The sequence below is a fragment of the Lissotriton vulgaris genome, chromosome 9 (genome assembly GCF_964263255.1).
Source record: "Lissotriton vulgaris chromosome 9, aLisVul1.2, whole genome shotgun sequence".
Taxonomy (NCBI): domain Eukaryota; kingdom Metazoa; phylum Chordata; class Amphibia; order Caudata; family Salamandridae; genus Lissotriton; species Lissotriton vulgaris.
Genome location: NC_141697.1, coordinates 1,127,814,619 through 1,127,839,170, shown reverse-complemented (window position 1 = coordinate 1,127,839,170; position 24,552 = coordinate 1,127,814,619). Strand labels below are relative to the sequence as shown.

Below are 24,552 nucleotides of genomic sequence, written 5' to 3'. Positions count from 1 at the left end.
AGGTCCCCCATATTATCTAAGCCCACCTGCTGCAACAGTCCAATGCCCACCTCTTCTCACGTAACCGATAATTCTGGATGATGGTGCAACGTTAGGGCAGGGGCATATAATGGCAATTTATGCGATAGGCTGCCCATCTTGCGCCAGGCGGCATTCGTTGCATCAATAGTATTAATGTCTCTATTGTGTAAAGGTGGTCTGCAAAGAGTTACTGTTGCTGTTAATGGGATTGGCAATGCATCTCCTTCCTCTATAACCACATATGTGAGATAGTGGACCTGGTGGTACCAGTAATGCGCATATTGCGCCTGGGCACATAAATAGTAAAGCGGGAAGTCTGGTACTTTAAAGCCTCCCTTAGAATAGGGTAATGTCAAAGCTCGCAATTCTATGCAGGCCTGCTTACCTGCCCAGATTAGACGATCCATTAATGATGTCAGTCTGCAGAATACTTCAGTTTGAGGTGTGATTGGTATATTATTAAAAAGATATAGACATTTTGGCAATATAACCATTATAAAAATAGCTAGTCAGTCAGCTAACGATAAGGGCAACTGAATCCATCGGCCTACTTTATCTTCCATCGCACCTATTGCCCTACCGTAATTTGTGCGGATTACAACTTCAGGGCCAAGATGGTACCAAATGCCAAGGTATTTAACGGGATCCGATTGCCACTCTACAGGAAATTCCATAGTGTGAGGGTGTGTGGTGTCAGTTAGTGGTATAATCAGTGATGATTTTGCCAAGTTGATCTGGAGACCCGATTGCCTCCCAAATGTAATATATTCAGACAACAAATGGGCTAAATGCTGTTCCGGGCCCCACACGTATAACATCATATCATCTGCGTACAAAGAGATATGTAATGGTCGCTGTGGAAATTGGAGAGCAGAATAATGATGTCCCTGTCTGATTTTACAAGCCAACGGTTCAAGCTCTATTGCGAATAGTAATGGGGATAGCGGCACGGTTGCCTTGTCCCCCTTTCTATTGACACGTTATCCAAAATGTATTTGTTGACTTGAATACGTGCTGTTGGCTTGGTATACAGCATTTGCACCCATTGCAGAAATATAGGGGGAAAACCCATCCTCTGCAGCACCAAATGCTTTGGCAGCATCCAACATAACCGCGGCCGCCCTGGTGTTTGGGATTAAATAATGGGAGAGTGCGAAAAGTGTTCTGGTGTTGTGCGCTGTTGATCTTTTAGAGATGAACCCCAACTGATCAGGTAGTATCAACTTAGTCATGAGGGGCTGTAATCTAGTTGATAGCAGTTTAGCTAATATTTTGGTGTCTACATTGATTAGTGATAGTGGCCGATATGAGTCACAACATTCCGGGTTTTTAGTTAGTTTGAGAAGGGCAATTAGCACAGTTTCCCTCAAAGTGGGAGGGAGCAACATCTTATCATATGCGTCACCATACATTGTTACTAGATGTGAAGCCAATTGGCCTACAAATGCTTTATAAAGCTCACATGTAAACCCGTCTGGGCCCAAGGCTTTACCTTTGGGGAACGATTTGATGATCTCTGTTACCTCCTCAACAGTAATTGGTAGTGATAAGTACTCTATCTGGGCATCTGATAACCAAGCTATTGTGGCGTCCACTAGGTACTCCATGACTTCGGAGGGTGAGGCAGTGGGCTGTGATTTGTACAACGCTCCATGTTTTCATGAACTCCTGCAGTATCCCATGGGCATCATTACGCGTACACCCAGTGTCATCTCTGATAGTTAGGACCGTCTATGGAGCGTGACCTTCACAAATTTTAGAAGCCAATATCTTACCAGGTCTACCACCTTCACCAAATGACCTTGCAATAGTGCGCCTTGTTATATATGTAAGTTTGTCTTCCACATACGATTGATATTCCGACATGACAACCCTAATGACCCCCAGCACTTTAGCATTTTGCGTAAGTTCGTATTCTCGCTCCAATATTTTCAGCTTATCCTCACGTATACTAAGGTGCCTACGGATATCTTTCAAAGTTCCCGCATTTGTACTTATGCAAACTCCTCTTCTTGTAGCTTTAAAAGCCTCCCACAGCAAGCTAGGTTTGTTAGTGGTGGGTTCGTTTAACAGAAAGCAGTCAGTGATGGCCGTATTGATGGTGTCCACGTATACGGAGTCTAATAGTGCCTTTGCATTAAAGCGCCAACTATATGGGGGTGGTGTGTGATAAGGCACATTGACAGATAGCAGCATTGGGTTATGATCGGACAATGTCCTAGGTAACATTCACAATCATTTCTTTAGGCATTAAAAAGACGTTCACAGCATCAGAATGTCCTCATTACCTTATAGTGGGAGCCTGTGACTGAATATAATTTCTGTCAAGATGGAAGTAGTATGGATCACATTGTGTTGGCCATGATTGTTAATAAAATACTGACTGTCTAAAGCCTGCTTTAGATCCTGATGCTAGCAGTACTAAAGCCTGCTTTAGATCCTGACGGTACTAAAGCCTGCTTTAGATCCTGATGCTAGCAATGTTCTATTCAAGGAAATTGTTGCCTTTGAGGCTGAAATGCAGCATCTCACTTTAGAACAATAGTGTTACTTTCTCACGGAACTAAGCTCATTTCACCTCTTGTCCTGCACTCTGTATGTTGGACTCTTATTCTCAAGATAGATTGTTGTTAAGGATAATCTCTGTTTTTGTATCTCCATCCCACTCTCAAAAAGGCCCCAGTGCTTTGAGTGGTTCAGAGTCCATTACCATTCCCCCTCCTACTTGCCTTGCAGTCATGAATACAGAAAAACTACACGTGTGGAGAGAAGATGGAAGGAGGCAGAACATGGGTTGGGAGTGTTGAGAGATGAAGGGCGTGAGTGTTGAGTGTCCAGAATTTAGTTCTGGGCACATCGGACATACTATGGTGTCAATTGTTGTTCTTGTATATGATCATTGTTTTTGGTTTGGTTGTTGTTCCTGTACATGATTGTTGAGTTTTGTCCCCTTGAGTCATTGTGCTCCATCATCTAGCACATTCTTCGTTCACCCAGGTGTATGTTAGATTCCCCATGTTAGACTAATGTTCTGATTTGTTACCTTTACCTCAAATTGTAAAGTGCTCTGATATCCTTCGGGATCAAGTTTGCGCTAAATAAAACTTTATAAATAAAAAATAAAAATAAATGTTAAATAATGAGGGGACACCACAAATGGCTAAATTAGAGGCAGAGTTTCTCTAATTTGTTTACTTTTGGTTAGGAATGAGCTGAACCAATTGTGAATACAATACTTAAAACTCTTGTTCTTTTACAGCTTTGGATGCACCACTGTTGGTCATCAGTAATGAAAGCTTCTGTCAGTTCAAGAGGATGAGGAGACACGTGACCTTGGTCCAATGCACTCATCCAGTACTGTAAAAGTAAAAGAGTTTTAAGGGCAGTAATCAGTTGTTTGACGTCATTCCTAAACAAAAATTACTGATTTACACAACCCACCCCGACTGAGGCTGATCGCCGCTTTAAACCAGCGGGACCTCTGGCATGATCATTCTGTCAAGAAAGCCCCCTCTGTTAATGGTTAGAGACCTGGGTTTTTATAGTATCTGATCTTTGATTTTATGGTATGTTTCTAAAATAAAACAGCACTCAACAAGACTAAAGAAAAATGGCAAATATGTGTCATATCTATTTACAAGGAGATACATTTCCCCATAACTAAAACAATCGAAACATGGCAGCTTCATTTTAAACACCAATACTGTTTTGGCAGCACCCGTAATAAAAACAACAAAAATATGTTGGTCTAGATAGGAGGCAGACATGATACTAACACGTCTCTGTGTGTGTCTAAAATTTCACACTTTCTAATAAAAGGAGATAAAAGAATCTACAAGTAAACATTTGATGAAAGTAAAAGAGGTCTACACAGGACATGCCACTGTGTTCACTACACCATTGCTCCCCAAACAAGAAATAGGAGCAAAGGGGGAGAAGGAGCAGTCGGCCAAGTATAGTCACATATGATGGAACCCTGAACAGGAACCTGTATGAGATACACTTGACAAACCATGAGGATAGAAAGTCATATTGGACAGGAAGTTGTGTCCCGACAGCGGCATGTGAGTTGAAATTAGTAGTGGTAGTATGGCTGCATAAAGTTGTGTGCTCAAAATCTGCTAAACAGGGGTATAGCTGGATCTCAAATTACCTCTTTCCACAATACAAGGCAGAACTTCTCTGTCCGAAAGCTTGCAAGGTAGCCTATTTTTATGCACATGCTGATCTGTGGAGGGAAGATTTGGAGGGCAAAAGTTCCAGAGGGACAACGTTGAGGAAGACTTCAATGTCCAAGGCCTCCAGACTGTCAAGAAGGTGTTCTAGGTCATCAGGTGCTGTGTAGTCCAAAGATGAGCTTGTTTGCATCTAAAAAACACGCAGTGATCCTGCGTGCTTATCTTAAGTGGTGCACCTGGACATGACTCTATGGGCCCTTTACAATTCTAGTTGTAGAGAAAAATCTCAGCCTGTCTTCCTGATCCATCAGGTTTTTTTAGTGCCACACATCTTATCTCCATTCTGGTGTGGCATTTATATGTTCTTGAATGTTTTCAAAGTGCTTTCCAGTGGTGGATAGTTTGTACTGAAAAATGGTGATGTCTACCCTTGTTGATTTCATCTCAGAAGTAAATTCTGTTAAATTGCTACCAAGAGCGTGACCTCCTTCCCGCTTAAGCAAATGAGAGGAATAAGCTGCAGCGTGCCCGGCCCTGCTCTACTGTAAGTGTGCCATTCAGAGAGACTTCAGCCCTCTGGATATTTTTGCCGGGTGTTGGGGAAATTACTCTAAGCCACAGCCTTGAATAGACCAACTGGTAAACGGGGAACTTGCACTCTCCAGAGTTCTGGCAAGGGCTTCCACAACAGTTACATCCGTCTTGCGCCGGTCAATTCTTTCTTGGGTTACTCCCCCTCATGTGTGCTTTGGGTAAAAGGTGTCAGAGCTACTGAGTGTCAAAAGAGAGAAAGGGATTTACAAAATTCCGAGGGGGATACTCCTAGTCCCCTTGAGCTTAGGGATTACCGGGACGGCACTCAGCTGGATTGAGTCCTTCCTCACTGGGCGCACGTTCCAAGTATGGGACGGCAATCACCGCTCGTCCACCCTCCCCCTCACGAGCGGGGTCCCTCAGGGATCGTCCCTGAGCCCTACTCTTTTTAATGCGTACATGGCCCCCTTGAAGACTTGGTGACACCATTCGGTATAAAAATAGTGAGCTATGCCGATGACACACAACTGGTCGTATCCCTATCCCAACTAGACGACCACCCAGACAACCTGGCAAACTGCCTTACTGAAATCCACGGTTGGATGTGTGAATCATCTTTAAAATTAAACGGGTCAAAAACCGAAGTGATGCTCCTAGGAAAGCAATGGGCGACTATCCCTCCAGCGGTCTGGCCAGACGTGTTCGGGGAAACTCCCATCCCGAAACACGAAATTAAGACCCTGGGAGTCTGGCTAGAACCCGAGCTCTCAATGAAGACGCAAGCGGCCAAAACTGCTGGTACCTGCTTTGGGCTGATGCGCACCACCCGCAGGATTCTTCCCCTACTCCCACCCGCGTCCAGGAAACTACTAGTCCAAGGGCTCATTCTATCACGGTTGGACTATAGTAATATGGTCTACCTGGGAGCCCCTGAGGCCACCCTGACGAAACTGCAACGAACACAGAACGCAGCAGCCCGTCTAATCATGAACCTCCCCTCCAGAGTGTCAGCTAAACCTGCCATCAAAGCCCTGCACTGGCTCCCTGTGCGCCAAAGGGTGGAATTCAAAGCCATGTGCACGGCATACAAACTAATCAATGGATCCGGCCCTGCGATTCTCAGCGGCCTGGTTACTCCCTACAAAGCACCCAGATCTCTACAGTCCGAGAATGAGCACCTAGCCAACATCCCCCAAATTCAAAAAGACACGCACGGGAGGCAGACGCTTCTCGGTAAAAGCGTCCACTGGATGGAACTCCCTTCCACGTTCCCTCAGACTGGAACCCAGCTATCTGATTTTCAGAAAAAAACTCAAAACCCTTCTATTCCCCAAATAAATGTCCCTCTCCCCTTTTTTTCCCTCCCATCTGGATAACAATTCTTCATAGCGCGGGGATGCCCTCGGGTCACCAGGCGCTTTACAAATCGCTAAATAAAATAAATAAATAAATAAACAAAATTAACGAGCATACCCGTGAGACAGAGCACTGTCTTCGTGCTATTTTTAGAAAGCAAAGAGCACAGCAAAGGAAAATCTCCTTTCTGTAGAAGACCCCTCACTCACCAACCTAGTTGGTGACATGCTTCATCATTGGGGTCCCACCCGAATAGCTGAGTGCCATCCAGGTGTGCTGCGACACCTGATCACATTGTAGCTGGTTCATTTTTTTGTGTGAAAAAAGAGAGTGAATTAAAAATTGGCCAGATATAACCCACCAAAAAAATGTATTCTGGGGCAACTGGACAATATTAAAAGAGTTATTTGAGATACCGTACTAGGTTCGATTGACCTACAGCATCCTCCAGTGAAAAAAAGTGCAATAAAATGGTCTACATGTTTCAACCCTTGGTCGTAATTCTCAGGTTTTCATCAGGACCAAAGCAAATAACCCACGGGGTGTACACACGCTAAGGTGTACCCTGCCCTTGGTTACTATGACCTATCCATGTACTCACGTTAGGGTATCCTTTCATCCCATTAGTAGAAAGGAAATATCTGTAAAGACAAACACAGATCATAGACATATAATTTAAAACTCTATAGTGTGTTGTTCTTTATGGGATAAGTGCTCTTACAGTTTTATAATTCATTTGTGTGTAGCGTGGGAGGCAGTCACCTGAAGTACTCCCGTAGTCAATTGTGACAGATATAGTCACCTGAGTATAAAACATACCCACTATGCACATTAGAAGTGGGTGTGCACACACTCCATGAGAAAAAATGGTACGCAAAAGCTCTGGTGCATGTGCCACGGGAAATACCTTGGGGATTACAATTAATTAGTTACACAACCATAACTCATTCGTGGTTGATATTGCACACTATCATTCAGTGAAGTGTGTGCACAGAGGATGTAATACTGCCGAAATCACAGATGCGTTGCAAAAAGAATCTGGTTCGTGGAAAGGAGAGGTCTTACTTAAAATGCGGTATTAGTGGAAGAGGTGTGGGGCCGCGGCTAGGGCGACTGACTCCGGAATCTGGGGATCACGGTTCGATCTCCAGCACCGGCGACAGATTAGCCCAGAACCATGTGACTCTGGGCAATAGCTTGCTTAATCTTCCCGACGGCCCCCAGCGCCTAGAGACCCTTACGGGTGATTGTGCGCTTTACAAATGTGGATTATTATTATTATTATTATTATTATTATTATTATTATTAGAGTGCCTCATGGGAGTCGGGGTCCCGGTGTGTGGCTCTGTACACGATCTGGATGGAATAAGGCAGGACAGAGTCAAAAGTTTCCCATAAATGTGGTTCAAGAGTGGGCAAAAAGAAAAGGGGACTCCCGTGATTCACCCGGGTACTTACTGCGTAGAGCTGCTCACCGACTGCTGCTTTGCTCTTTGCTTCCTAAAAATAACACGTAGACAGTGCTCTGTGTCACGGGTATACTCCTTAATTTTGTTTATTTGTCAGAGCTACTGATACATGTCAGGCTCTCAAATTCCGCTAATTGGCCCGAAGGAGCACTAGCTTGAGGTGGCTTTTTTGCTCATGGCCCAAGTTACACACCCTAATTTTGAGATCTGTGCATTGGTTGCCACTGGTATTTTTGGCCTTATTTGAACTGGGTAGTGCGGACTACAAAGCCCTCTGTACTTAGGCACCCATCTTCCTGACCGAGACGTGATGGAACGATTCCTCTGCACCAGACATCGCCATTGCCATTTCAGACGGCTACAAGATCACCCCCAGAGACTGCACCAACGGCATCGGAGGAGGAATTGCCATCGTTCACAAGTCCACCCTCAAGGTCACCACCCACGCAGATGACACCCTCAACACCGCCAAACACATGCCCTTCCGGATCCACACCGACCTCAACACCACCCTCAGAGGAACGCTCGTCCTCAGACCCCCCGGATAGCGGGCCCACTTCAGTGACTCCATCGCCGACCTCGCCAGCACCCACGCACTCGCCTCCACGGACTACATCCTCCTTGGGGATCTGAACTTCCACCTCGAGAACAACAACGACGCCAACTGCACCACGCTGATCGACAACCTCGCCAACCTCGGCTTCAGACAACTCGTCACAACACCCACCCACGTCACCGGCCACACGCTAGATGCAGTCTTCGCCACAAGCACCCACGTCACCTTCGACCACACCACTGAACCCCACTGGACCGACCACCGCTGCATCCAATTCAACTTCAAAAGACCAACCACGCACCACCGCACCCAAAACCTGCCTCGTCGCTGCTGGAGCAAAGTCACCTAAGACCAGCTGATCACCACCCTTTCCCAGAACCCACCCACCGACCCCACCAATCCAGACGCCGCAGTCCCCAACCTCAGACAGTGGATTGCCGATTGTGCCAACACACTCGCCCCTCTGAAGAAACCCCCCAACAGCCACGCCAGCAAGAGAGCCACCTGGTTCACCGACGAGCTCCTGGCCTCGAAGAGTACATGCCGGAAACTGGAGAAGAAATGGCTCCACGAACGTACACCGGACAACCACACAGCCCACAAGGATGCCACCCGCAGACACCACCACCTCATCAGATCAGCCAAGAGGTCCTCCTTCAAAGACCGCCTGGATAACAACGCACACGACAGCAAAGAACTCTTCAACCCCAGCGCCAATGCCAACGACATCTCGCCTTCACTAGAACTCTGCGACTCCCTGGCCATCTTCTTCCACCGCAAGATCGCTGACATCCACGACAGCTTCAATACACATTGATCCACATTCGGTCCATCACCTGTTTTGTTTGCAATACCGCCATAAGTGCGCTGGGGATGCTCAGTCGTGGGTTCCAGGCACTCCACACCACTGGAGTCAAGCTAGCCGGGCTGATGAGAGGTGTTACCTCGAAACCGGTCCGGTCCTCGGATGCTTGATTCCGTTCTGGGAAGGACATGGCTTTTGTAGTTCGGACTGGACTTTTCCCATGGGGCACAGGGTCAGAGCTGATTTGCATATCGCCATTGTCTAACCCAGGGTGGTGTGGAGTGCAAAAAAACGATGGATTTGGGCCCAGATCTTTTGACTGGGTTGAATGTGTGACATTGATCCACATTCGGTCCATCACCTGTTTTGTTTGTAATACCGCCATAAGTGCGCTGGGGATGCTCAGACGTGGGTCCCAGGCACTCCACACCACTGGAGTCAAGCTAGCCGGGCTGTTGAGAGGTGTTACCTCGAAACCGGTCCGGTCCTCGGATGCTTGATTCCGTTCTGGGAAGGACATGGCTTTTGTAGTTCGGACTGGACTGTTCCCATGGGGCACAGGGTCAGAGCTGATTTGCATATCGTCATTGTCTAATCCAGGGTGGTGTGGAGTGCAAAAAAACGATGGATTTGGGCCCAGATCTTTTGACTGGGTTGAATGTGTGACATTGATCCACATTCGGTCCATCACCTGTTTTGTTTGCAATACCGCCATAAGTGCGCTGGGGATGCTCAGCATGGGTCCCAGGCACTCCACACCACTGGAGTCAAGCTAGCCGGGCTGATGAGAGGTGTTACCTCGAAACCGGTCCGGTCCTCGGATGCTTGATTCCGTTCTGGGAAGGACATGGCTTTTGTAGTTCGGACTGGACTGTTCCCATGGGGCACAGGGTCAGAGCTGATTTGCATATCGCCATTGTCTAACCCAGGGTGGTGTGGAGTGCAAAAAAACGATGGATTTGGGCCCAGATCTTTTGACTGGGTTGAATGTGTGACATTGATCCACATTCGGTCCATCACCTGTTTTGTTTGCAATACCTCCATAAGTGCGCTGGGGATGCTCAGACGTGGGCCCAGGCACTCCACACCACTGGAGTCAAGCTAGCCGGGCTGATGAGAGGTGTTACCTCGAAACCGGTCCGGTCCTCGGATGCTTGATTCCGTTCTGGGAAGGACATGGCTTTTGTAGCTCGGACTGGACTGTTCCCATGGGGCACAGGGTCAGAGCTGATTTGCATATCGCCATTGTCTAACCCAGGGTGGTGTGGAGTGCAAAAAAACGATGGATTTGGGCCCAGATCTTTTGACTGGGTTGAATGTGTGACATTGATCCACATTCGGTCCATCACCTGTTTTGTTTGCAATACCGCCATAAGTGCGCTGGGGATGCTCAGACGTGGGTCCCAGGCACTCCACACCACTGGAGTCAAGCTAGCCGGGCTGATGAGAGGTGTTACCTCGAAACCGGTCCGGTCCTCGGATGCTTGATTCCGTTCTGGGAAGGACATGGCTTTTGTACTTCGGACTGGACTGTTCCCATGGGGCACAGGGTCAGAGCTGATTTGCATATCGCCATTGTCTAACCCAGGGTGGTGTGGAGTGCAAAAAAACGATGGATTTGGGCCCAGATCTTTTGACTGGGTTGAATGTGTGACATTGATCCACATTCGGTCCATCACCTGTTTTGTTTGCAATACCGCCATAAGTGCGCTGGGGATGCTCAGACGTGGGTTCCAGGCACTCCACACCACTGGAGTCAAGCTAGCCGGGCTGATGAGAGGTGTTACCTCGAAACCGGTCCGGTCCTCGGATGCTTGATTCCGTTCTGGGAAGGACATGGCTTTTGTAGTTCGGACTGGACTGTTCCCATGGGGCACAGGGTCAGAGCTGATTTGCATATCGCCATTGTCTAACCCAGGGTGGTGTGGAGTGCAAAAAAACGATGGATTTGGGCCCAGATCTTTTGACTGGGTTGAATGTGTGACATTGATCCACATTCGGTCCATCACCTGTTTTGTTTGCAATACTGCCATGAGTGCGCTGGGGATGCTCAGACGTGGGTCCCAGGCACTCCACACCACTGGAGTCAAGCTAGCCGGGCTGATGAGAGGTGTTACCTCGAAACCGGTCCGGTCCTCGGATGCTTGATTCTGTTCTGGGAAGGACATGGCTTTTGTAGTTCGGACTGGACTGTTCCCATGGGGCACAGGGTCAGAGCTGATTTGCATATCGCCATTGTCTAACCCAGGGTGGTGTGGAGTGCAAAAAAACGATGGATTTGGGCCCAGATCTTTTGACTGGGTTGAATGTGTGACATTGATCCACATTCGGTCCATCACCTGTTTTGTTTGCAATACCGCCATAAGTGCGCTGGGGATGCTCAGACGTGGGTCCCAGGCACTCCACACCACTGGAGTCAAGCTAGCCGGGCTGATGAGAGGTGTTACCTCGAAACCGGTCCGGTCCTCGGATGCTTGATTCCGTTCTGGGAAGGATATGGCTTTTGTAGTTCGGACTGGACTGTTCCCATGGGGCACAGGGTCAGAGCTGATTTGCATATCGCCATTGTCTAACCCAGGGTGGTGTGGAGTGCAAAAAAACGATGGATTTGGGCCCAGATCTTTTGACTGGGTTGAATGTGTGACATTGATCCACATTCGGTCCATCACCTGTTTTGTTTGCAATACCGCCATAAGTGCGCTGGGGATGCTCAGACGTGGGTCCCAGGCACTCCACACCACTGGAGTCAAGCTAGCCGGGCTGATGAGAGGTGTTACCTCGAAACCGGTCCGGTCCTCGGATGCTTGATTCCGTTCTGGGAAGGACATGGCTTTTGTAGTTCGGACTGGACTGTTCCCATGGGGCACAGGGTCAGAGCTGATTTGCATATCGCCATTGTCTAACCCAGGGTGGTGTGGAGTGCAAAAAAACGATGGATTTGGGCCCAGATCTTTTGACTGGGTTGAATGTGTGACATTGATCCACATTCGGTCCATCACCTGTTTTGTTTGCAATACCGCCATAAGTGCGCTGGGGATGCTCAGACGTGAGTCCCAGGCACTCCACACCACTGGAGTCAAGCTAGCCGGGCTGATGAGAGGTGTTACCTCGAAACCGGTCCGGTCCTCGGATGCTTGATTCTGTTCTGGGAAGGACATGGCTTTTGTAGTTCGGACTGGACTGTTCCCATGGGGCACAGGGTCAGAGCTGATTTGCATATCGCCATTGTCTAACCCAGGGTGGTGTGGAGTGCAAAAAAACGATGGATTTGGGCCCAGATCTTTTGACTGGGTTGAATGTGTGACGTTGATCCACATTCGGTCCATCACCTGTTTTGTTTGCAATACCGCCATAAGTGCGCTGGGGATGCTCAGACGTGGGTCCCAGGCACTCCACACCACTGGAGTCAAGCTAGCCGGGCTGATGAGAGGTGTTACCTCGAAACCGGTCCGGTCCTCGGATGCTTGATTCCGTTCTGGGAAGGACATGGCTTTTGTAGTTCGGACTGGACTGTTCCCATGGGGCACAGGGTCAGAGCTGATTTGCATATCGCCATTGTCTAACCCAGGGTGGTGTGGAGTGCAAAAAAATGATGGATTTGGGCCCAGATCTTTTGACTGGGTTGAATGTGTGACATTGATCCACATTCGGTCCATCACCTGTTTTGTTTGCAATGACCTCCTGGTCCAGCGTCAGCGATGACCAGACGCGCAAGGTCATGAACTCCATCTGCTCAGGTTCTTCGACAGACCCGTGCCCACACCACATATTCAACAAGGCAGACGCAGCCATCACACCCCAACTACAGAAGGTCATCAACATCTTCTTCGAAACAGCGACATTCTCGCAAAGCTGGAAGCACGCCAAAATCAACGCCCTCCTCAAAAAGCCCAAGGCGGACCCCAACGACCTCAAGAACTTCAGGCCCATCTCCCTGCTCCCGTTCCCGGCAAAGGTCATTGAGAAAATCGTCAACATACAACTGACCCGCCACCTCAAAGACAACAACATCCTGGACCCGTCTCAATCCGGATTCATACGAAACCACAGCACTAAAACAGCCATCATCGCCGCCACAGACGACATCAGGCGCCAACTAGACAATGGCGAGACATCAGCCCTCATCCTCCTGGACCTATCGGGCGCCATCGACACGGTCTGCCATCACACTCTAAAAACACGCCTCCAAGAAGCCGGTTTCCAAGAGAAGGCCCTTGACTGGACCACATCCTTCCTCTCCGGCAGATCCCAGAGGGTCCGCCTCCCACCTTTCCGATCCGAAGCCACCAACATCATCTGCGGCGTCCCCCAGGGCTCCTCTCTCAGCCCGATGCTGTTCAACATCTACATGGCCCCCCTTGCACAAGTGGCCCGCCACCACAACCTCAACATCATCACCTACGCGGACGACACTCAGCTCATCCTCTCCCTCACCAAGGACCCACACACCGCCAAAACCAACATCCACGACGAAATGAAGGCCATCGCTGACTGGATGAGGAGCAGCCGTCTGAAATTGAACTCAGACAAGACGGAGGCCCTCATCCTCGGACCCAACCCCGCGGCCTGGGATGACTCCTGGTGGCCGACCACTCTGGGAACAGCACCGACACCCACCGACCATGCAGGCAACCTAGGATTCATCCTCGACTCCTCCCTCTCCATGTCCAAACAGGTCAACGCCGTCTCCTCCTCCTGCTACAACACCCTCCGCATGCTCCGCAGGATCTACAAGTGGATTCGGACCGAAACAAGATGATCGGTGACACAGGCCCTCGTCAGTAGCAGACTGTACTATGGCCACGCACTCTACGCCGGAATCCCAGCCAAACACCTACAACGACTACAGCGCATCCAAAATGCCTCCGCCCGACTGATCGTCAACGTCCCTCGCCGCAGTCACATCACCCCACCTGAAAAACCTACACTGGCTCCCCATTGTCAAGAGGATCACTTTCAAACTCCTCACCCACGCACACAAAGCACTCCACAACGCCGGACCAGCCTACCTCAACAGCAGACTCAGCTTCCACACCCCCACCCGCCAGCTCCGCTCTGCATGCGTTGCCCTCGCCGCCGTCCTCCGCATCCAATGAACAACTTCCGGCGGTAGATCCTTCTCCTACCTCGCCGCCAAGACCTGGAACACCTTACCTACCTACCTACGGCAGACCGAAGACCTACTCGCCTTCAGAAGACTCCTCAAGACCTGGCTCTTCGCGCAGTAGCGCAGGTCCCCCTCCCTCCTAGCGCCTTGAGACCCTCACGGGTAAGTAGTGCGCTTTACACATTTCTGATTGATTGATTGTTTGATTAACTGGCCAAGAAATTAGTGAAAGGTCTTGTCTAAAACAGCGTAAGGACCCCCTTCATTTACAAATTTCTACAGTGGCAGGTTCAACAATACTTTGCTAGAATGGGTTCCCTCTTTTGGAACTCTCTGCCTGTGTCATTATTGCTTGGCTACTCGTTGGTGATTTTCAGACTAGAAATAATAACTTTTCTTTTTTTAAATGCCTTGGGCACTTAATATGTGAGGATAGTAGAATGCAGTTTTAGTGACTGCGCTCTATAAAAAAGTTATATATAATACCAACAACTTATTATATTTTACATCTTTTTTGAATCAGGAAAATGGGCTAAGTATGATTTTTAAAAGGACCTTGTGGTGCAAAATGGTGCTTGCAACTATTTGTTCCTCCTTTAAAAATAACATTTTAGCAATGCAAATATATATGTCTCAAAGTCAGAAATGTATTATTATATTTCTCCCTTTTTGTTACACTATGTAGCGTCTGGACCAGATTTTTTTGGGTATTCATTAAAAGTGTTCCACCTGTTGTGGAGCATTTAGTCAGCTTCCTTGTCTGGCATTACACCCTCTTTGGAAAGGATATGAAGCGTACTATATTTATTGTTTATAGGTATTTGTATCCTCAAATGATTTACCTCGAGTTTGCTTGGTTTCCACTAGACAACAGGCACATATTTTGGATTCAAAAGATCACCAGTCTATCAGATTTCAATAAGGGTGCATTGACCAGACCCTATTCAATTTTTGCTATTGCATCTAAGTGAATTATCTCTGCTAATTTCAATAGTGTAGCGCTGTGCCTCATATCATTCTGGATTTCACTGCACCTTCTAGCTACACTTGTTCCAGTGAAGACGACGTGGTTGCTTATGCATTTACAATTTACAGACAATGTGTCTGTATTCTGTTGCAAGTGATGTCACATGCCACATCTGTATGGGTTGACACTCTGACATTCCCCTATTAAATGAACTCCCACTGCTTCTTGATCCAAGCATATGATAGTGCATTACATATCCAACTGCGCTTGATGTGTGGGGCGGAGGGTCTGCTCTCAACGGTCAATAATAGAATTAGGGATTACCGATTAGCCCTAAGTGGAGCCAAGGGAGTTTTTGCTCATCGAAAGCCCATCTCCACACTATTAGTGGGTACCTTATCTCTGAACTGCTATCACTCAAGAGCCTCTGATATTCTATGGCTGAGTCCTGGTGGATGCTGAACAACCTTTGCATCCATTCACACTCCTGGTAGCCACGGTCTATTGCTTTTGTCATCATCCAGCCAAGAATATACACTCTTTTGACCTCAGTCTGATTATTTGTTTCTTTTTTTAATCTTTATCTTGAAAAAAGTACCTCGGGCATATTTGCAAAGTGATCAGTGATGGTTTGTTTTCTGCAGGGGGACGTATATAGTTTATAAGGATGGAGATTATACCAACCCTTCGCTGAAAGAACGAGTCTGGCGCAACAGTGATTTTAATTTCGACCACGTCCTTTCCGCCATGATGGCTCTCTTCACTGTCTCCACCTTCGAGGGCTGGCCCGCGTGAGTAAACAAGTGTTCGATCTGTTGTTTTCTTGTACTATACTACTGCATACATGTAACGCATGCGCTGAAACTGTGTTGCTTTGAGTTAGGTCGCACCAACTGCATGGAGCGTGCAAAATGTCCTCTGCGGAAACTGCCTTCCGTTAGTTTTTTTTCGAAATAGCCTCTGTTTACAGATGTCTGCCTTCCATTCAAAGGATGCGAAACTCTAATTTCAAAAGCACAGAGACTGTATGGAACTACAGATGCAATGCTCTTTCCACTAAAAGCACGCAAGTCATTCCTCAAAAATATGTCGCAATACCAGTCTGTTTTTACGTTTGACTTAATGGTGCTTTCCAGTGTTTAATTTGTGAAATATTGAGAGCCGGTGCCCAAAGCGCTGCTTAGAAGTCCGCGGCTGGCGCTATTAAATGTCAGCAAACTCTGAATAAGGCCTAATTTCAAATTTAGCCATTTAGGCCTTTTTATCCTTGACTCCTACTATACCAGCTGTCAAAGAGCAATAATGGCAATCAAGAGTGCTCAACTATATTCATTCTGCAGATTCATTTTGTATGCGTAGACTTTAAACATATATATATATTTTATAAATAAGCGACATGTAGCTAGTTGGTTGCCTATGTGTTTGAATTGTGTGTTTTCTGCATTTCTAGACTACTTTACAAAGCCATAGACTCCAACGGAGAGAATGTCGGTCCAATCTATAACAACAGAGTGGAGATATCTATCTTCTTCATCATCTACATCATCATCATTGCATTTTTCATGATGAACATCTTCGTTGGTTTCGTCATTGTCACATTTCAGGAACAAGGAGAAAAAGAATATAAGAACTGTGAGCTGGATAAAAACCAGGTGAAATGTCCTTCATTTTGTTCCTTTTAGCATTTTATTTTCTACATTTATTTAGTCATGTTGTTTTTGTCTCTAAAGAGAATGACAGAGATTTTCAGTTACTAAATGAAAAAAGATATAAACAGGTAAAAATTACAGCGGCTGAAACACCTGTAATGTCGCTCACCTTGCTTAGCCGCTTTCAGGTAAGGTACTGATTCCACACACATGATCAATATGGGAGGTTACAACTTGGAAGAGTTTAAGTCCCACTCACAATAATATCCTAACCCCAGGAACAATGCAAATATTTACAGCATCCCAGGAAAAATATACTTGTGCCATCTGGAGCATTCCCCAGACACTGAAAGACGCAATTATCTGACCTTTTTCAGAAATTTGGCACCGCTACAAAATGGTGTCCCAGACAGCTGCCTTACCAAGACTTATGAAAGTCAAAACCTGTCAAGTCATGGGACACAGTGTGGCATTGGAGAAGGTAAACCTGGAAGAGATGGCACGCAGGTCAATAAAAATTACACCGTTTGACAAATTTTCGTATGTCAGCGTTGCAGCCCCAGCCACTAGAGAACCATCATTCGCTGCAACGTTTTATAGCCAATAGTGTCTGTTAGAGTATTTAGGCCTGACTCACACTGAGCTCACTTCTCTGGCAACAGTGGTTGATGTGACTCCTTGCAATTCGCATTAATTCACACTTGGCTTGACTTGTTCTTTCATTTTTGTTGTTTTCCCCCTGCCTAGTTCCCTCAATTCCCTTATTCCCTTTCCTGCTGTTCCTTATGACCTTCTTGCTTACCTTTTGTAGAGTTTGTATTTCCCATCCAGCCTCCTTGCCTTATGGTGCAACAGTGGTCTTCATATTTCGCAACTGTGTTTGTTTCCTGGTACAACGAGGGCTAGTTACAGTCTGCCTACTGCCTTCACCGGGTGGAGGCCTAATCCTAATACTTCTGACTTGATACGTTGTGCCTAAGAAACCACTCAGGATCTGCCAACGACCATGCTGTACCAGTCTCTCGCTCTCTCTTTCTGTTTCCTCATACCTGCATCCCCTTAGCCTGACCCCTTTTCACCATCATTAGCCTGAGTCAAGGGGATGATCCAACTGCTAGGGCTACTGGGAGGGATTGGCTTTGACTCCATCATGCCCACAATATCAAGCACTTGCCTTGCCACTCTGCTCAGCAGAATACCCAATTGTATTCTGTGCAATCACTGCCTCATTGTGGGCCAGCAACTCTGTCCCAAACAGTTTCTTATCACCATGCAGAGGTTTAAGTGATCTCCATGTCTTTCATTACTTAACCTCACCCTTATTCTTTCCTCTTTCCTTCAACTGCAGATGTATATATAATGTATACTTTGCTATAGTACTGCCAGCTATACAGGTATTCAGTGACTGCCAACTACGAATGCCAAAGCCCTTGTGCTGCCGGGGTTTGTCCCCGGTGGATGGTTGGGTACAGGTTACGCGCTATGGAGGTCGGTCGTAAATAGGAGGTTCCGTGCAAAGACTGTTGGATGTGGCATATGATCGAAAACCACCAGAAATTGATTTAAAAAAATAAGGTTAGATGAAGTTATGGTTAGCTTTGATTGGAAGTTCTTAGTACACATTAAAAAAAACCTCAGGATTTCACTGAAGAAAGCCAGAGTTAAAGTGAGGGTATTGTCACAAACCAAAGCTAAAAAGCCCCGAAATTCTTGCATCCCACATTTACTGCTTATAACCTTACATATGACATCATTGATGATATGGTAAATGCAAGGGCCATTTTTTTACCACTTTGTTCTTCAACCTTTGGTAGATACTGTTGCGGTATTTATTCTATTTGCTAGAAGACTGCGGTTAGAAGTGTCCATCAGAAAAACAAGTTACTTACCTTTGTTTACGCTATCTGACATTCCCTACCTCCTACCTGTTTGGTGTGATGAACATCTACACATGGTGGTAAGGTCTCAAACTAGAGTCTGGCACACTGCTGCCTACAGTTTGTTTACAATGATCCACATTTGAGGGAACGGAATGAGAAATTTTAAGAAGCCAATCTCAGCACGCAGGTATGTTACCTGTATCATTCCTTGCTCCATCACTGTCTGAGTCCTAGCTGGAAGAATTTCACGGCTTCAGTCTGGCACCTGGGGTATTTTCAAAGTGATGAATCTGCTGTTGGATTATCCACCAGAGAGAGTGTTAATGAAGGAAAGTAACTTGTTCATCTGTCCTGACTCCTTGATAATCATGGGTGATTTTACCTTCATTCTAAATCCTAAATTAGATGCATCTAACCATAACTATAAGACAAAGCCATGTAGGACTAGAAAGAGCATTACTTGCTTTGTGGAGGCACTAGGACTAAATAGTATTTGGAAGCCAGACAAGTTGCAATCCAGGAGCTATACTTTTTTCTCCATTTCGTATCAGCATTGCTACACAACAGATGTATTCCTAACATGATTAGCACGTTCCTCAGCTGTGTATTTTGCAATACAATGAATGGTGCAATCCAATCACTTTTCTGTCCTCTTAGTTTAACGGAGGCTCTAGTCCTCCTAAAATTGGAAAATTCTCTAAGTCCATCTTTGACCTTAATAATTGCAGTGATTAACAGATTATCTATCAATTAAATGTGAGGATTCGTGAGTAACAAGGTAGGGAGTCCCTCCCTCCCCATCCGTCTAGGTTGGGGGAACTTAAAAGCTAATATTTGAGGCTAATTAAGATTCCCTCAATTAGCAAGCTGCTATTTACAAATAGAACATGGCAAAGCAATCTGAAACTAAGATAGCTGGCAGGATATTTTCTTTCTAGTCAATTACATTTGTTGGCAAATCAAGGCCAGACATGTACCTGTTTTTGTTTTTGAAGGAAATGAAAAATCATTGCAACTACCTTGGCAAATAGTAAAAGAGCGTGAAAGTAAGACCCTAATGAAAAACTTGAAGAGATTAGATAATCATACTACAACTTATACTGCCCAAATTCTGTAGGTCTTCCACCATACTATTCTTAGGTTTATTTTGACATATGTAACCAGGCATTGGCTAAACACTGTGGATCATTATCTCCAGGAAATGGTCCTGCCCATACTAGAGAGTGTTCTTAAACAGATACTTGGTGAGCCAGCATCTGTATCAGAAGTTATAGGCGTGATTACTACACCCCCTATGCAAAAGAACCCAGCCCAGATGATATGTATAACAAACTTTACAAACTCTTAGTAAACAACATTACTCCTTTATTTTGAAGCTGTCAAGATGCACTAACCTTGAAATTCAGACACAACAGGAGCGATGATAGCTTCCACGCATCTACGTACCCACAACCACCTTATACTAACAACATGTACGTTAGTATTAGATCTAGGGAAAGGAGAATGCTCGAGAGAGTGAAACAGAGGCAGTGGATATTGTCACATTGTCTGAGTACACAGGGAGGCTTGATCTGTACTGCAGGAACATTTATATCTAAAGGCAAAGGAAGACCTTTAGTATGTTGTGGTATTGAGAATGAAAATTAACTGCTAATATTATATCTGATACACCAATTGATGCACTCTGGATTTCCACTCTCTATTTTTGCATGAAATTCAATATTTCACTTGAGCTGCAATGTAATTACAGTTGATCTGGGTATGGTGACAGTGAAGAGCACTATGAGTTATTGTATATAGTTTGCTAAAAGAGTGCCTTCAATATTACTCATAAACCTTTTGTGGTTCTGATTACATACAGTGCAGTGGTTGGTCACTGTAACATGAAAGCAAGTTTGTTTATATCATGGTTTTCCTGTAAACTTCAACAATTGTGTGCTGTTTCTAATCAAAAACTTAATGTAATAATTGTCATAAGAACAATAAATGATTTATATCAGATGTGAATCCACTGGCTTCGCTAGTAAATTAATATTGAGTTCTCAATCCTAATGGATGTTTCTATCTCAAATGAACAAATGCAAATAGAGTCCATAATTAATGGATGATTTCTTGTGAAAACTAGCAAAGTCAAACTTATGAATTCATAATCCTGATGGACAGCAAACAAATGAAAAAGGCCATTCAGGAATGAAAGGTAATGAAGAGAAGTGGAAACTAGGTAAGCTGAGGACAGGACATGCAGAATGGGATTGGACATATAACAAAGGGGGAAGACGTAGGGCAAAATGGAGAAAAGAGCTCAGCCACGCTGGTAGATAATGATAAAGGTGATAGGATAGATAGCCTGGAGAGGATAGATAGCCTGAAGCAGCATAGCAGAGAATTGACATGCAACTTCAAAGGGACCTAATGCACTAATGTACTGTTGGGGAGCCTAAAAATGCTAATTTAGTTATGCCATTCTCAGGCAGTTGTCCGTCTTTTTGCAAAATATGCCGTTTTCAGGTTTATTGAAGGTTTAATTATTTTTTAATAACAATAGCCACAGATTTATTCCATCAGCTTACTGAGCTGTGAGACTTGAAGTCATAACACCAGCAAGCAGTGGTTTCAAATATAAACAGTCACTAATTTCAAGTGACTGAATGTCATCATTCTGATGGGCCACCTGTGACTGAAAAGGGGTGCTTAAATGGAAAAACAGGGTGTAAAAAGAGCAAGCACATTAGAACGGAAACAATATTTTCCAGTTACTAGCCCAAGGACTCAAAAATGGGTTCCAGGTATACTTAACGGAGTTGTCAAGATCCTCACACCGTTTTGTTTTGACACGCCTGAGGTTGGGGACCGCCCATCATTTAGTATCCTTCCCAGAAATAGGAGAAAGGTCTTCCATGAAATGTCCTTGTGACAATATTTCCAACCAGAGTTGTTGTCATTTTTTAATATTTTGCAAATGTTATTCCTCCTTTAGGAAATTTTATCTGAAGTCTATTTTTTTGAAATATAATGTACATAAAACAGTGGATGCAATGAACTAATTTATTATGTGCTCTTGAGAATACAGATATTTGTTTCCGGGTTGTACTATTTATATTAAAATGCAGAGCAGCCAGGAAATCAATAGTTTTGTGACAACTTGCAACTGGTATTCTGGGATAAGTATATGCTAGTTTACAACCACAACAAAAAAAACTTGAAGGTCTTGAAAGTTGAGAAAAAGAAGTGGCCACAAGGAAACTTACACACCACTATCACGACTAACGGTGTAGGACCATCAGTTGTAAAGAAGTCCTATCAGCCCACCCATATGGCGGAACATCGTCATCTAGGACTTTATCAGCAGGTTCTTATATGGCCAAGCCCAATAGTCTTTGCTTGGTACCAGTAGATCCTTATGCTGAAAAGAGATGGATCCTCACTGAGAGTGGTACTGATAGGGTGCAGTGCTCATAAAGATAAGTGACGGTGATTAAAATGACGGTCAGGGTAGAAAAATATGTTTATTGGTATCTCCCGGACGTCAAGTAAAAGAAGGTGTGATGACAGTGTGAAAATATCACTGTACAGTAAGCATATACAATCTAGGCCAACATGTTTCTGCCGTAAGGGTATCAGTTTACCGGCATTCTTCAGGGCCAGGCTGGAATATCAGCTACTGCAACAACCACCATTATTAGTGTGAGAAAGTAATCAAAAAGAATATATATAACATGGTTTATAAAGAGTGGAGTTGTGTGGCTCAATGAACCACCCTACCGTATCTTGGTTAATAACCATGTAACGCGCAATCCTTTCCTGCAAACATCAAGAAAAGGGAACAATTTTGTGACAACAAAGGGACAACAAAATATATATCAGTGTGTGAACAAAATTAGTGGCATTCATTTACTAAATGGGCCAGTTATTTCTATAACGACCAAAATAAAGAACTGTGCTTAATATGAAGTCACATCCAGATAATCTGTATATATACAAAATAATAAGTCTAAGATGTACTTACCCAGCTTTATGTGGGAAGTAAGCCTCACCTCACCCGGCAACAGCTCGGATAAAAGAGGCCCGCTCTATTTGACATATGGAGAAGGACAATTTCAGGACATGATAGCTGTCACTATCCCAATATGTATTAAATTTACAAAAAAGAAACTAAAAAACTTGGTTGTTCAAATCAAGCCCATAAGGTCATACAAACACGATGTGCTATACTGAGAGGGCTCCATTCTACTAAGGATGTTGTTGTTACCCCATCTACCCACTTCATATCACATTTCCAAAATTAAGGGGTTCAGAAACTAAGAATATGGAAATATCTAAACATCTTGGGAGTCTAAGTGTCGACTACCACCAATGTTATAAAATGCTGTCAACTTAAGGGCTCTCAAACTCCACCAGTTTATTGAAACTAGCGTAATTGGAGCTACCAAGGAGGAACTGGGGCGGTTCTAGGGTATAAATCTACAAGCAAGTACCCAGTATCATAGTTTCCTTACCTGTCCGTCGGTACCTCCAGGAGTGTGCCTGAACCGAAGGGGAGGTACCGACTGACGGAAGGAAGTGCGCTTATATACGCCCACTGATTGGATAGGCGCTGGCCAATTCTAAACAATTCTAAACACCTGTAGGTCAAGGCGCGGCAATACACAACGCGCATCATTCGGGGCTGTTGTCATTCCCTCGCGCATGCGTAGAAACGCTGTTTTCTTCAAAGCGGAGCTTTGTATTTACTTCGCATGACGCGAGGCACTCGTCGATCCCTCGCGCATGCGCAGGAACGCTATATTCTGCAAAGCTTAGTGTTTATTCCGGGACAGTCAATCATGGTGCGGCCCAGGCCAGAACAGTTCTGGGCATGCGCGTAAATCAGACATTATGTCGCAGGAATCAATGTCCTGGCTAAGCGCATGCTCGATCAGTACGCTACAATGTCCGAACAGCCAATGTGATTGGATAGTTGTCATGAGAATTAGCCCCATGTTGCAAGGTGTTCGGAGATATGAATCCTGACGCATATGCTGGTAAAATAATATTATTGTGGAGATCAATCCTCCATATAGAGTAATGTGGATTGTGTTTGAAGAATCTACTTGTAAACTGAAGATGGTGGAAATTTGATCTAACCACTAATTTATTAACAATGCGAAGTAACATAACTCCTATACAGATTTAATAATTAAGAGTTGATAATAGAAAAACTGTATAGGGCAAAAGCCATCAGGGGTATTTTTCAAATATTGGTTTCTGTGCTAATCTTGAATGGGGTGTATATTCCAAGGGCACAGAGCCTTGTTCTGGCAAAATGTAATGTGCTTCTTAATGTGATGTTTTTGGTGTTGTAACTGAATTCCTTGACTTTCAAATAGACACCCAAGGTATATTATCATTTAACCCCTGGACATCCGTCCTAAGTTTAAAAATCCAACGCTGTTCCTTAATGAACAAAAAGCGTGAAACATCAGTCACATGTGGGGGAATAAAAGTTTGTTCCAGTACTACCCATTTAAGTTTGTCTGCTTTATGTTTAAGCTCCAAAAAATGATTAGTCAAACGAGTAGATTGTTTGTTGCACCGGATGGTGCTTTTATGCTCGCTTATATGGAGCTTGATCTTCCTGGTAGTATGTCCGATGTACACCAGCTTGCACGGACATGTGATCATATAGATCAACTTTTCTGAATTACAATTAGTGTGGTTATTCAAGCGCCAAGGTCTGCCAGTCCCTATATCTATTGTCAGGGTTTTGCATGTTTGTGGACAGACGGCGCACCCTCCACATGGATAGTGACCGCGTACTGGTTCTGTGTTCCAGAGAGTGTTGATGACTTCTTTTCGATGGTATCTTGGTCTAGTATGGACAAGACTGTCTCTGATACTAGGGCCTCTTTTAAAGGCGAACAGGGGGCGTGGAACATCTCCTGATACTGTATTCAATATTTTCCAGTGTCTCAGGACAATTTTCTTGACTCCATTAGAAAGGGTGTTGAAAGTGTGTACCATGGTCATGCGATCTACAGTGGTTGTTCTGTT

General features: G+C 45.2%; 1 protein-coding gene across 2 annotated transcripts in view; it reads left to right on the top strand.

Annotated features, from left to right (window-relative positions):
- Positions 1–24,552, top strand: part of CACNA1D (calcium voltage-gated channel subunit alpha1 D) — a 1,282,477-nt gene that overhangs the window by 795,912 nt on the left and 462,013 nt on the right. For both annotated transcript variants that reach the window (XM_086939145.1, XM_086939146.1), the window contains exons 26-27: positions 15,638–15,784; positions 16,444–16,645. In XM_086939145.1, coding sequence (XP_086795271.1) covers positions 15,638–15,784; positions 16,444–16,645 — 349 coding nt within the window. The remainder of the gene's footprint in view (positions 1–15,637; positions 15,785–16,443; positions 16,646–24,552) is intronic.